The sequence below is a fragment of the Triticum aestivum genome, chromosome 2A (genome assembly GCF_018294505.1).
Source record: "Triticum aestivum cultivar Chinese Spring chromosome 2A, IWGSC CS RefSeq v2.1, whole genome shotgun sequence".
Lineage (NCBI taxonomy): Eukaryota > Viridiplantae > Streptophyta > Magnoliopsida > Poales > Poaceae > Triticum > Triticum aestivum.
The window spans coordinates 83,983,321-83,998,155 of record NC_057797.1 but is presented as its reverse complement, the minus strand read 5'-3'; the positions used below and the strand labels follow the sequence as shown (position 1 = coordinate 83,998,155).

General features: G+C 45.1%; 2 protein-coding genes and 1 long non-coding RNA gene across 12 annotated transcripts; 1 reads left to right on the top strand and 2 right to left on the bottom strand.

Annotated features, from left to right (window-relative positions):
- Positions 1-204: 204 nt before the first annotated feature.
- Positions 205-1,101, top strand: LOC123187668 (vegetative cell wall protein gp1; the record flags this gene model as incomplete). The annotated part of the gene is given in 2 exon segments (XM_044599586.1): positions 205-607; positions 711-1,101. Coding segments are annotated over 2 exon segments (552 nt in total), but the record flags the coding sequence as incomplete, so codon positions are not given.
- Positions 1,102-1,303: 202 nt separating this feature from the next.
- On the bottom strand, positions 1,304-5,690 carry LOC123187669 (uncharacterized). Its single transcript, XM_044599587.1, has 8 exons — positions 5,264-5,690; positions 4,141-4,174; positions 3,757-3,975; positions 3,396-3,485; positions 2,664-2,729; positions 2,486-2,580; positions 1,722-1,769; positions 1,304-1,640 (listed from the first exon to the last, which is right to left on the bottom strand). The coding sequence occupies exons 1-8, from the start codon at positions 5,542-5,544 to the stop codon at positions 1,523-1,525; spliced, it is 951 nt and encodes a 316-aa protein (XP_044455522.1). The 5' UTR covers positions 5,545-5,690; the 3' UTR covers positions 1,304-1,522.
- A 754-nt stretch (positions 5,691-6,444) lies between these two features.
- LOC123187667 (uncharacterized) lies at positions 6,445-13,891 on the bottom strand. Of its 10 annotated transcripts, none has more exons than XR_006494088.1 (10): positions 13,467-13,891; positions 13,274-13,330; positions 12,146-12,309; positions 11,924-12,013; positions 11,639-11,784; positions 10,944-11,481; positions 10,097-10,169; positions 9,944-9,973; positions 9,222-9,305; positions 6,445-9,097 (listed from the first exon to the last, which is right to left on the bottom strand). It is a non-coding gene; the product is annotated as an uncharacterized lncRNA (long non-coding RNA). The 10 variants fall into 10 exon arrangements; XR_006494086.1 differs by having other exon boundaries at positions 6,445-9,305; positions 10,944-11,038; positions 11,153-11,481; XR_006494083.1 differs by having other exon boundaries at positions 6,445-9,305; positions 13,467-13,890.
- Between the last annotated feature and the right edge of the window lie 944 nt (positions 13,892-14,835).

Sequence of the window (14,835 nt, the reverse complement as noted above, 5' to 3'; positions counted from 1 at the left end):
CCGCCCAAGCCCCGCCTCCGCCTCAACCCGGCCGCGCTCCTCCTCCGCCCCGTCCCGCCCCCGACCCCCGCGCCCCCATCGGCTCCTCCGCCCGCGGGTCCCACCTCCACCGCCGCGCCTCCCCCGCGGCCCGGGACCGCCGCCCACCCGCTCGTCGCCTTCCTCTCCTCCCTCGTCCCGCGCCGCGGCGGGGAGCGACCGGGGCCCGCCGTGGCGGCGGCGGCGCGGAGGGCGGCGGAGAGGGACGCCCTGGCGGAGCTGCAGATGGCGGGGTGCGCGGTGCCGCTGTTCCGGCCGTACGTGGCGCGGCTGCCCTGGCACGGCGGCACGCGGGCCTGGCTCTCCAAGCTCTTCCCGCGCTACGGCCACTACTGCGGGCCCAACTGGTCCAGCGGCAAGGAGGCCGGCTCCGTGCTCTGGGACCGCCGCCCCGCCGACCACCTCGACTTCTGCTGCTACTGCCACGACATGGCCTACGACACCCACGACCAGGCGCAGCTCCTCCGCGCCGACCTCGCCTTCCTCAGCTGCCTCGAGGGCAGCCGCAAGACGCCCGCGCTCGACGGCGTCGCCGCCGCCGCCATCTACCGCTCCATGTGCATCTTCGGTCTGATTCATCTTCAACTCCTCTTGCCCAATTCATTCTTGTGCACACTGCCTATGCAAATGGAAGATTGACATTTCTTTCTTCTCTGATGATGCGCGTGCAGGGCTCAAGACCATACTGATACCATACAGGACCAACTTGGTGCGGCTGCAAACCGGGCCGAATTACGCCGACGCATTCGCCGATTTCATGAAGAGGATGGCCTCGTCTTCCGGCAGGGCGATGACGGGCGGCGAGAAGCAAAGATTTTGAGGGGCAACTGTGTTGCCGTCGATCGAAGTGATCCGAGGTGATTGATGGTGTTGAATTGCTCGCTGATTGAAATGTGCATAACCAAGTTTTCACAATGTAGCAATTGTAGTTACCGATGGGGAACTTGGTACTCCCAATGTGTATATAGGTTAGCATACGACCATATCAACAATGTAACTTAGCACGGCAAGGAATTGCCAAATTGTTACAACGCTGATTAAACCAGGTTTGATCCTGCACAAGCCCTATTGGGTTCACTGTCAAATGGGTGGAGAAGAGAAAAAGACCCAACTACTGATTTTGTTCTTGCACAAGATATGATATCTGAATCCTGGGCAGCAACTTCTAGGCCATTCATCAATCCACAACATATCAATTCCTTTCATGGAAGTTAAGTTTTGACTTCATTTCATCTCTAACAGCCTGTATGACAAACAAGGTGTATATATAGGAGGCCACGTTAACAATCTCCTCTGTATTTCATTTCACTGATCATCAGAGTATTAATCCCGACGTGCCTCAGAACCGGCCATATTTACAAGGGATTGTTAATCTACAGGACTATACAAGAACGCACTTGGAGCTATCAAGTGCAGAAATAATGGCTATCTATAGCTACACATACACCCTATTGGGAGTATGATCCATGACTAGATGGAGGCTCTAACTTGTCCTCACGTAAGCCTGTGGGAACATCCTTGGGAAGTAAGCGCGCTTCGCTTTGACAACCAGCCAATACGCAGAGAAGCAAGGGACATGAGCGACGGCCATGGCGAGGTACCTGTACCGGATTATCGTTGCGGTGAGGATCGCATGGTCGATGGATAACAAGGTCTAAAAGTGAGGTGATAGAAGTACATACCATAGCGGAGCCCCGGGCGATGCAAGGTCGAGAAACGGGTAAGGCCACCTGGAGAAGATGGTAACAGAATTACATATACAAATGATAAAACGTAGGAGTAGAACTAGATGAAACCTGAAGTGTAAGAGAACACATTTGCCCTAATTTTAAAAGCATACATACTGAAGTAACTGAGCTAATGTACATAGCAGCATCCAAAAGAATAAGAATCAGGTGATGTATTCTAGAATACACACTGTTGGTAAGTAGAGAAGATCTATATTTGGTCAGAAGGTGATCAGAAGGTGGCTAATTATATATGCCCAACACATGTCCAGATGTTTTGGATAAACTGCGTCACATGCAAATGGGCAGAGCCCATTTTACAATTCAGAACAGTCAGGCACAGCCTGGATTTCTTAGATAAACTATGTCACATGGCCATGGAATGGAAGAGCATAGTGTCACGCAGTAAAGCATTCTATTGATACAATTTTCATTATGCTTTCAGTTTCTACTTAAGAATTTACAGCAAAAATTTCTGTCGGACAATGCCAATGTTGTTTAAGATATACTCTCATTTCGGTGCTAGATACATCCGTTTGAGCGTCAACTAATTCCGCACGGAGGAAGTAATAAAGAGGCTCTGACATTTTTGTATCTTTCCTTAGAGTACACATGTTTAATTTAATGCAAACATGAATTTGACTCGGAAAATGCTGAATTGGAGGCACTGCATCAAATTCAACAGTGTTAAGCAAATTGGGAGGATAGGAGGGACCTACCAGGATAAAGCTCCGGAAGCATGAATGACCCACTGGAAGGTCACATAGGAGCAACTCCAAAATACGAAGAAAGCGATCCGGTACCAGGGAAAAGGCTGAAAAACACAAAGGTCCAGCTGAAGAACTAAATGAACTAACACAAAAGACAGAGCAATGCGATTTTTACATGCGATCTTACCATATTGTTGAGAAGTGTGTCTATGAGTAGGAGAACAGCATTAACAGAGTGCATGCCATCAGTAACCTGAAAGAAATTTGAAAGGTTAAGGACAACATAACAACAGACAGTCAATGTCTTGAAAGCAGTGAATTTGGTGCAAATAAACGTATTAGAAGCTGATCCATTCGTGAATGATCTATGTGGGCATATTTCAATTTTGAATTCATCTCTTGTATCCAAGACTAGACACTGACATAAATAAGAGAAGGCATGACTACAACGGTAATCAGATCTAAGAACATGGATGTCGATCAAGACGGAAACAGGTCTGTGTGGCCAGCTACACATGCCCAGGACTGATTACTGCTCCCCCGTCCCAAAATAAGTGTCGCTGATTTAGTACAACTTTGTACTAAATCAGCGACACTTATTTTGGGACAGAGGGAGTACTAATCAGATGGCATCTGCTGATGGACATAATCTATGTTGAGCAAAGTCACAGAGGCTATTTTACTAAAAAAAATGTACTATGGTTCTTATCACTGGGTAATAAAACCAAGAGTCATGCCAAGTAGTAATATTATTGACAATGGAGGATTGTTACTGTTCACATATCAAGCAGGGTAATAAATAATACACCCTCTGTTCCTAAATGTAAGACATTTTGGCAGTTCAAGTTCAAATTGAACTGCCAAAATGTCTTACATTTAGAAACAGAGGTAGTAGTGCATATCTGGAATGTTCACATACCATGGAAAGCCCAAATTTATCACGGTAAAAGAATGGCACAAGGAGTCCCCAAAATGTGACATCAGTCAACATTGTCGCTCCTGCACTAGCCTGCAGACAGATAAATACTAGTATTAGACAAACAACATAGGCCAGTTCAGAAGGTGCGGATGAACAGGTTTTAGGAAGGGCAAGTAGGAAAAATGTAAAGCTAAAACAAAGACAAAGAAAAATAGGTGAGAAAACACACTACTAATTAGGTTCAGCTGCGCTATGATGGTGGTACTGCATAGTCCTTCCAACCAGTAGCAGCTGGATTTGCAGAATCGTTGAGAAAACACTGTCTATTAATACAATCTCAAAAGGACAGTTGAGTTCAAACCTGGTAGATGATTTGCATACAACGTCCCCAGAAAGCAGCTCTTTTCTCATTTGCTATTTGTTCATAATAGCTTGCCATCTTGTCTTTCTCATCATTTTTCCTCTCTCCAGAAATAGAAGTGGAGAGGTCACGATTTTCAACATCGCCATATTCATCAGTTTTTCTTAAGCTTTTCTTTGAGTACGACCAACATCCATGAGCTGATATAGCAGTTGCAACCTAAGAGTAAAATGCAAAAAAAGGTGAAAATGCGGTAAGAAAACTAAAATTAATACATTAGCACATCCAGAGAGGAAAAGGTGGACATAATTGTGTATGATCGCTTGTAAAACTTTTCACAAGGTAGTTGCAACTTGGTAAGACACCATGAGGCAGAGGACATACCGCAAAATATATGGTGACTAATAAAAAGGTCCACCTGCAAAGCCAATTGGGGAAAGAAAACTAGTCAAAGGACAGTTAGGAAACAAGCAACAGCACGACAACTAACTAAAAAGGAGGTAGGAAACAAGCAACAGCACGGCAACTAACTAAAAAGGAGGTGCTTCTGAAGTTCTGAGTCACTAACGGAAGATGGAAAACATTCTACTACAGGCCAAACGGTTTTGTGTCGGGCAGAGTGCACCGTGCTCAAAACCGAAAGTAAGAGGCTTCAGCTCTACAAAAGCTGGGCAAATATACGGACGCTGAAGGCAAGTTCACTCAGTGACGAACTATGAACATGTGTCCAAGAGGGGGCCAACACATGGTGACCATGTCGTGGATTTTGACACACCAAAATGTTTGTGTCTTCAAGGGCAAATAGTCGAGCCACATTCCTCGTATCCACAATATGAAACAAAAGATAAGGTTTGGGCAAAGGCTGACTGGGCCGGACTGCTCCTGCTGCACGCAGCAATGCAGTGTTCCGTGATCACCGTGTCTTGGGTGCAGGTTCAATCTCGGTATCAATGCAATTATGCTCAAACCTTCTATGTGTTGATGAAAAAAAGCAGGAAGAATATAAACTACAGAAGTCCAAATTCACTCTTCTTGATGTGTACCATGCTTCACAGAATGACACCTATTTAGAATATGATGAAACAGGGGTCAATTTTCAGCGATTCTTAAGGCGAGGTTTCTCGGCTTGGGAACACCGGGAGGAGGGCTGAAGCGTAGTGAAGGCAAAGCTGGCCTTACCCCGCCCTCAAGCTTATAATTTCGTTGATTAAGTAGCACTATGTGAAGCTCTTTTGATGATCGAGCACCAAAATTACAGTCTAATTTGTTGGGCCCCTTTTTAGCTTTATTCCAAGCTCTGCTGCTGTCCGGGAATCCTCCGTGCAGGGGAGTAGTGGATACGTACGTACTCTGCCGAGCAATTGCCGCGGCTAAATGCTGGTAATCGATTGCATAATGCGGCTAAATGCACGGGGGTATGAAGGATGTGTAGTGTGATTGTCTAGATTATTGGTGGCACTAATTAAGCTTAAGAGAGGATCAAGAGGAGGAGGAGGAGGGCGCGTACTGGGTGTAGAAGAAGAAGACCCTGGGGCCGTGGGGGACGATGTCGCGGACGAGGAGCGCGGCGGCGGCGGCGAGCGCGAAGGCGCGGTAGCCGAGGAGGCAGCCCGGGTGGAGGCGCGGCCAGCAGGGGAGCCAGAGGTCCGTGGCGCGGAGCGGCGCCACCGACCTCCGCAGCCGCGGCAGCAGCGCCGCCGCCAGCGCCGTGGGCACGGCGATGAGCGCGCCGCAGACGAACACCTGCCACCGCAGCCAGTACGCCGCGCCGTCCGCCGGCGTCGACATCGCGCCCCAACCCCCCGCGAGGCCGGCCGAGAACCCTAGCTGATGAGTCGCCTCTCCTGGAGGAGGAGGAGGAGGAGGAGGAGTTAATGCGGCCTCGCGCGCGGCTCCGGGTAGTGGTTGGAAATTTGATGCTCTGGTGGTGGTGGCGTTGGGGCGCGCGCGGGTTGAAATAGACGTGGAGCCGCGGAGACCGGTGGGGAACGCGTTGTTGTTGTGTGGCTGCTCTCCGGCGGCTCGGTGGGAACGGCGTTAGCCGGTTGACGGCAGCGGCTTTCTTTCCTTCCGTTTCCACGGCGGATCCGACGTGACGGGCGGCGGCGCGAGCGCGAGCGCGGGCGTCTAGAAGATCGACGCGATTTGGCGGCCGAAATATGAATCCGGTGGACACTTGTGTGCTGGTCCACGCAAGCGAGGAGATTGAGTAGCTTACGGTAAACGCAAGTGAGAAGTTTGAACATCACCGGCGAATTTGAACGTCGTCGTCATCGTTCATTAACAAACGAATCTTCCTCGCGCGGCACGCACGGACAAACAACCAAGGTAATTGCAATATGGAACTACGCAACCGTGAAATCCTCCTGTGAAACTAGTATAAAATAAGGGCCCCCTTTGTGTCAAGGGGTTTTTATTTATATGATCCAGGAGTAGAAGCAAACGTGCGTTTCCCGTCATTGTTGTGGGGAAAAGTTATATCCCGAATGTTAGATATTTCCTAGTAGACTGCCCGTGCGTTGCTACGGGCTTTTGAAATATTTTGCTGGTGTTATATAAAATTAATGCATATTAAATTTCACATGTAGAGACAATATAGCACGAACACAATTGCATAATAATTGAAGTCCACTTCACTTACAATAATTGATAACAAAAATGCAAATTGATGATGTATACATATAGAAATAATTGAAGTCCACTTCACTTACAATAATTGATAACAAAAATGCAAATTGATGTTGTATACATATAGAGCAATGATCCAATTAAAAATCCATTACAAATTATTAAGATCTACTACTTGATGCGCTTAAGAAATTCTCGCCCAATGGAAAAGATTCTTTAGCTTCATTCGCACCATGTTTTAGAAAATATAATAAAAACTGCTCCTCAATTCATACTCATCCCACACAAGCAAAAAAATGTAGTTAGCACGAGTACTTCACATCCAAGGTCTTCAAACATTTAACAGACAATACGCATCGCGCAAAGCGGCTTAACCGGTTCTTTACTGTTCCACCAGAGCATAAAATGAAAACCAAAATAGCGAGGCACATCCCCGCAATTTCCAAAATTAATATTATATTATATAGTGATGACAAAAATAAATGTTTGTATTCCGAATTTGTTACCCGCCTATGCTCATTGGAATACCATACAGATATAAACGTTGTTGTTCAGATATATCGGAATCCCAATCGGCTTGCTTTATTTCGAGTGCTTCTGTACATATGGTACGGGCTACAATATGTATAAGTGAATCAAACAAATGATTAAGTTCAGCCGTGTTTGCTTTATTTCGAGTGCTTCTTTATGTATGATACGAGCTATAGTGCATATAAATAAATCAAATAAACGATTAAGGCCGATTCCAAGGTTGAAATTCATTTCTCTTACATCCGGGCGTGTTTGAGCATCAAACAAGCCCCTAACGGGCTATCCAAAATCCAACCATCTGGACAGTCCATCCACCCCCAAATCCAGCCCATGGGGGAGACATATGGTTGTCCGTACTATCTGTCATGTTATCTTAAACAGGCGATCCAAAGTCCCAACAAAAAATTCCACCCCATGACGCACCCTTCCCTTTTCCTGCAGGACCCTCCCTTCCTGCTTGATTTCTTGTTGTAGCAGGACATTTCTCACTGGAGCACTCTCCTTTAAAGGCAGATGACGCCCGCATCACCATCGCAATGACACATCTCTCCTTCGCACCGTACTTCCCCACGGACCGCTAATAAAGAGTCCACCACCAACCGCCCTACTCTCTACCCTAATCCTCCCTTCCCGTGCTCACGCCGATCCCACCGCCAGCAAGGGGGGCGAGGCATGCGCCGCCCATGACACCCCCGAGCCAGGAAGGAGGATCCGACGTCTCCTGATCCATTGCCATGTTGTAACACAGAAATGAATGTCGTGTATTACAATGAAACAAAAATATGATATAGCTGTTGGCATGCAACTGATACACCACCGTGTCCATTATTAACTCTTGAAACAACCCCCCAATGCATATACCCTTTCATCCTAACCAAAAAAATGTATGACTTAATGAAAAAATATGAACCGCTCACTCATGCAATTTGCTGCAATGCCATCTCTAATTAAATGCACTTTGCCATATTTTCTAAGGTATGGAAATTATTCCGCTCAGACAGCCATAACTGAACATATCAACCCAAATAACCATCACCCACTCTTAAACCTCACTTTTATAATAAAATCCACTAACTCGTGTTCAAATTGAACCAGTAATCGACGCCGCCTTGGCAGGCCATCAACAAAGGACAAGGGCGGAAATGACCTTCCTATCTTAGTGCTAGTACCACCTGCTTATATACTGGACCCACCCTTCATGTCGGGCTCTACCACAATGGCGGCACATAAAATATATCAGAATAATGTACCACCATTTATGTTCTTCAAGCATGGCAGTGTGAGCTTTTCAGTGGAGCCAGACACGGTGATAAGGATACTAACAGCTTAATAGACGGGAAGGAACATAACCTCCAAGAGAGCGAGTAGACAATTCAACCTTGGTAACACACACATTTATTGAGACACTTCCTCTAAGTTGAATGGCTCCTTATCCACCTTCACCATGTAGGAAGGCTCTTCTTCTAGTAAAGTGAGCAGAGATCATGCGGCATGAAAAATTGGAAAACACACATTTGACAGTTCTGATTGCATTCACCAATCTTATCTGACTCTCATGTGGATCTGTGATTGCATTCACCTTATCTTCGACTCTAATGTGGTCTATGTTTTCGGTTTCACTTCCCTTGAGATGGACTCCACCTATAGCTTACACATTATTCTCCGCTATAAGGTCCACTTTCTATTTAAGGATTTTTTAATAGGAATTTAAATCATCAGCACTTAGAGCTTTGGCATCACAAGATTCATATGGATTTCATTCCTATCAGTTTTGAAAATATAAATCAACAAGGTCAATGATATCACAGTAAAAGAAATGTGTTTGTCTATCCACACTTCATTGCACCCATATTGAAGGATACAACTGAACTGGAAAAAATAGTTGTGTGAGGCATAGGCTATCACTAATTAATTACATGCAAACAAAATTGCTGATAATATAATCTTGTTTCAGTGAATCCATATGGACATTTTTTTGTTAGGAAAACACAACTCATAAGATCTAAAAAAGGTTGCTATAGGGAAAGCGTAGAGAACTGGACATTAAGAAATGCAGCATCCTGGTATGCCTTGCCTTTTTTAGAATGACATACCTTGCCTTCATCCATTTCTTACATTGGAATGCCTTGCCTTTGTCCGTTCCCATAATGCTTATCGAGACGGATGTGCCTACGCCCAGTTACTGTTATTGCATTACATCTTCACACCTCTAAAAATGCACAGTTATCCAGTACAAAGGAACAACAAAGAAATTGTAAAATTATTTGCTCTTGCGTCAGTGTAGCTCTGCCACAAGATCGGCTGACCTAGATGCAGTGGAGCACATGGTCGGATGAGCTGGACACAGTGGAGCTCGGTGACCAGCACGCAGGAGCTGGACTGCACAATTTCTGTTCATGAGCAATAAAAGAAATTACCCTTCCGACAAACAATTTGGAAAATGTACAACCTTATCAGTTCAACAAGATTTCAGGTGCTAATCAAATCAGATACACACAACAAACAAAACACACTTTTCCTTACTGTTGAGCATTTTGTTACAAATTCTTCAATTGAAACGCTAAGCAAGGTTGACTTTTACTCAATGTAAATCCTAAACAAGAACTTACATTTTTCTTATAACCATCAGAATATCGAAGAACAATTGGTTTAAGGAATATATATCCACAAATTAAAACAGAATCTAAAGCCCTGTTCGGAGTCCCTCCACTCCGCCGCTCCACTCCGGGAGCAGGGCGGAGCTACAGTTAAACAATACGGAGCTGCAGTCTCTCCACTCCGCAACTCCTCGTATTTTGAGGAGCTGGTGGGTTGCCGAACACTGCCTAAGTTAATGGGTTCAAAACAGGAGGTACACCCAAAAGTAAGTGTAAATGGCCTTCACTTCAAAAACAGGAGGTACATCCAAAAGTAAGTGTAAATGGCTTTCAAACAAGTGCTTGCAAACACAAATATTCATAAAAAATCTTTTTTAGGAAAAAACATATTTAATCTACTAAATACGTGCAATGGTGCAAGGGGAACTTACTTTTTTATTTTCTTCTAAGGCCCTTATTTTCTTCAAATAAGATTCGTTCGGCAAAATTGTCAGTGTACTATTTGGAATAGTCAATTTTATATATGAACAAACATCTGTGAGAAGGTCTACAGAGGCTTCAAACAAAATTGCTGGATGTCTCACCTCCAAACAAACTTGATGGATGTCTCACCTCGAAACATACTTGGCTGATGTCCCACCTGTAACGTAGCTACATCTGTGCGCAGCCAAAGTAGGAACATTACGCAAAAGTATGAACATCAACCAAAAACTTGATGCGTTCTAGCTGACAGAACATTGCCTATTTGAATGCTCGGATGATAGCTGAACCGCCTTAATGTCTTCTACTTCAGACCATAGCATACAATTAGTGTTCTACAATTCTACTTCAGACCATAGCATAGATGTCACTTCTACTGCTCCCACGAAATGGCACGAGATGATTGTGCCATTTCTCATTACTGGAATATAAGCTGACTAACTGCTATTGAGTAAGATATATGTAGCACGTAGCAAACACCCTATAATGTACATTCCTTCTTTATATCATCACACTACAAAAATATCAGTGCACAACAAATAGAAATCTATGTAAAATTGGATGGCGTCCACAACTATTCTTGTAACTTAACAATAAAGTATGTGACATATCATGTTATATATTTTCTTCAAGCCCACAGAACATGTTGTATATTGTCCAAAATATTCCGTAGGGATATTTCCTATCTGAAAAGTGCTGAAAAACATCTTTGTTCTGTTGAAATAACTACCAATGACATGAATCAAAAGGTCGTCAAAATTATGAATGAACGTCTCCGAAAATAAAATTTCATCGGATAGTACATCAGAAAATATTGCTTTCAAATATATATTGTGTTCTAGCTAGCATATCAATCTTCATGTTCATTAGGAGGTCACAAATCAGGGGTGAAAAATACGTTGGATGAGAAAGGATGGTGCACGTTTTTTAAAAGCTAAAAAGATGTCTCACCATGTGTTGGATGCTTCAATGCAGTGCGGAACTTGCACGGGAGAAGAACATTACCGGTGGCTAGCCTCGATCTCGCTCGGCCATGTAGGACAAGTCTGAGCCAATGAACCACGTAAAGAATCAAGACGATGACGTTTCGGCCCAAACCAAAAACAGAGTGGGGGCAAAAGACTCATGGAGAAGATGTTGATACAACAGAAGTACAGAACCTCCATCCACGACTCCCTTTTCTCCCTGCTGTTCTCCAGCCTCCTGCACAACAATACGGAGAACAAACACCAGTCAAGACTAACAAACACGGTATATCAGAGTCGTGGACATTGGAGGGGAGGCGGCTAAAGGTATGCACGACTCAAACACGGATCTGCTGAAGCACGGGCGTGGGAGCGACAAGGCGGCGCCGCGATCCACGCCGTTGGAGCCTGGCATAGAGAGCATGTCGGGCACCATGAGGAGCGGCAGTGCCACTGACGCCATTAGCAACGCCACCAGGATTGCCATGGACGGCTTTCCCCGCCTCCCGACCCGCCCCGTCATCCTGTTTGCCATGTAGTTTATGAGCTAAAACAGAGCATTTACTAAACTGAGGTAAAAAGCATCGAGCATCATCAACTATAAAACAAACTACATTTTCCTAATAATTAAGATGGCACAGGCATGAAATACCCATTGAACCAGTCATGAGAAATTTGAACCTTCGTCGGGTTGCCGTTGTGTAAATAGGAGGCATTTTTGTCTATGTAACCTTGAGAGCACAGCACCGAGCATGAGAAATATGAACCTTCCTCAAGTTTCCTTTGTGTAAACAGGAAAATTGAAATCCTTTGCCACACATCTGAACCTTCAGAGAAGCTGCTATCAGGGTTACATAGAGGCAACAAAAACTACTCTCAAAATTTCATTGATAGGCACAGATATTGGTCCTGAGAACAAAATAGACAGTCATGTTATTATTTGACAAAAGAATCTGACATATTTACCTCAGTTTAATTAAGCTTCCAACGGAGACTAACAAATTATGTAGCCATCATTCCAAAAGCTTCGCCAGCATCAAAAGTTGGAGCACCCTGCTGAAAGGGATAAGGTAATCTTATCATGTCATTGTAGTAGAAGAAACATAGACGCTCATATTACTAAATAGCAAGGTTGGTGCAAATGGAATAAGCACAGCAATGAAAAACTGCAGCAGTGGTCGAGAATACCTAGCGCGGCAGTCGCCTGAGTACGGTGGCTTGCCATCTGGGCAGCCATTCTAAGGATGAAGGCGTTGGGCACAAACTTAAAAATGACTCCATGATAAGATAACATAAACCTGTTGCCTGAGGATGAAGCTATCTTACTTGGATTGCCCTAGCTTCAAGTATCCCTGCAATGCAAGCTCACATAAAACACTCGAAATCTTTTGGTCAAAATCATAGTTCACAAGTGCTCTGCATATAAAATAAGTGCTACAAACTTTACACAGTGATGTGAGGTTGGGTTGGATGAAGTCAACTGTTTTGGGTAATCCACCTACTATACAGATTCGGTCTTTCCAAATCCTCTATCAAAAACTGCATAATTTTGACTTGGACTCCAAACATAATGTGGAGATCAATCGCAAAAAAAAGGAGAGATACGTCCCATGCTTTCTACAGACTATCTATTTGCACTATTTTGATGTACGGTTTAAAAGTAGCAGTCCAATTTAGTTTCACAGTCCAAAAATTAATCTTTATGTGATTCTATGTACAGTAACCTTGTATGCGGACTTAGACCATGTTACTGTTTGAATTAAACTATGCGTTCAACATGAAAGTTGTAGATATCTTTAGTGGTGAGTAGAGCTAAAAGTGCATGGACAGACTCACTAAATATTAAAGAGACCAATTAGGCTAGTTTTCCCTAGGTTCTGAAACAGCTACACGCACTCTAACCTTCTGCAGGTTTGGCTCTTGTGCAGATTACATTTAGCTTTTATACTTAAAAAATATTAACAAATCAATATGTTAACCAATATCACCGTCAAATCATCAATGCCCTGCCTGAAGCTCCTATTGCAGTAGAAAAGGTCTACTGGAAACTGCTACTATCTTTGCTGATTTGAGGACACAACAAGATACACTGGAAACTGCTACTATCTTTGCTGATTTGATTATCAACGGGATTTCGTGATCATCATCTCGCTGATCAGACCAATACTATGCTAATGCTCTGCTAAATTAACCACTGGCTAAAAGGAGAAAATACAGTTTTTTTAGTCTAACAAACATGAAAATTCTCATAAGCATATACGTGTAAATATGACAAGCTAACATTATTTTTTGTGGCAAAATTGGACCAAGTATTACCTTCAATCATCCAGAAGAGGAACATTTGAATCTCCTTGAAAATTTACAATGGACAACCTGCAGCAAAGTGACGGGGTGAGGGTAATTGGGAGAGAGATGCAGAGTTGGGGCTCGGCCAGAGGAGGTTAGTCTCCATCGGAATGGCAAGAGTGCAGTAAGCAAATCAGGAGGCTTTGGGATGAAGAAAACTCACCCCTTTGCGGTCGGTCGGACGGGGCGGAGCTCGCGCTTGGTGAAGACGCGATCCCCGGCGGCGGCGACGGCGAGGAGGAGGCGGAGATGGCCGGCTACAGAGGGCCGAATGGGATGTGCAGCTCGCTCCACCCAGGGAGGAAGGATACCTTCCTGGATCCATCCATCCATGCTTGCAGCTTAGACGACCGGCCGTGAGTGGATCTGCAGCCATGGTGGCTGGGGGAGAAGACCGCGGCCGCGGGTGCCCTCGCTTGGGAATGGAGGTGGAGGAGGAGGCATCGGCGGCGGCATAGGGCATGGATCGGCCGCGGCACGGGGATGGATCGGCCGCGGAGGGGGCGTAGGGCTGGATCGGGCGTGCGAAGGTCTGGTTGGCGACGGAGACCGATCTGCTGCTCCATTAGGAGTAGAGACTCGTCGCTGGTTAACCGTCGTACGTTTTTTGTCGCAGGTTTTCCTTCGAACGTCTATTGAGGGTCGCACGTGGAATGGTGCGGGTTCGGGACTCAGGAGCAGATTTTTTCGGTTTGTGGTGGCTTAGTTAGAGGTGGGAGGAGGTACCAAAATAAACCGTGGGAGGTGGGACTAAAAAAAACCTGGAAGCGAGACTACCAACTGCCCCCTTAGGAGTAGAGATTAGGTTTTCAGGCCGAACATGTCGGTTGCCGTCAGATGAGACGCACGAATCTTGAAGCAAGGAAAAGTGCCAGGTCACGTTTTTCTAGTCGTTTGCTAGAATGGACGCGCTTTGCGAACCTGCCATGCACCCCGACACGAATCCCCTTTCCTTTTCAAGCTCTCGCCTACAGGCTACTCCGACAACGCACAAGGAGGCCGCAACGAAGGAGTTGTGCGTGGAGCGACAAGAGGGAATGGCACGGGTGGTGGTTGCCCTGCTGCTATCCCCATTTTTTGCGGTGATGCACGCTGAAGAGGAAGACTGTGATGCGGCTCGAGGCAGGGCCTCAATGAAGACCTCTACCTCATTGGTAGAGACAAGGCTCGCGGCGGAGCGATGCAGGAGAGATGGAGGAGGTTGATACATCTCCAACGTATCTAAATTTTTTAATTGTTTCATGCTATCATGGTACCACTTTTACATATTTTTTGATAATTTATATTATTTTTATTAACCTGGTGCCCAATGCCCATTCCCGTTTTCTACTATTACCTTTGGGTTTTTTAGGTGAAAAAGTCATAAAGACGGAATGACCTGAAAATTTACGTGATTTTTTATTAGAATTATCAGAATTTATGGTGCAAGAACCAACGCAAGACGGCGGTGGAGAAGGAGTTGCGCCTCATGGAAAACAAGCGTGAGCGCGAGCGGGAAGGTGTGGTGCTGGGACGAATTGATTTCCACTAAC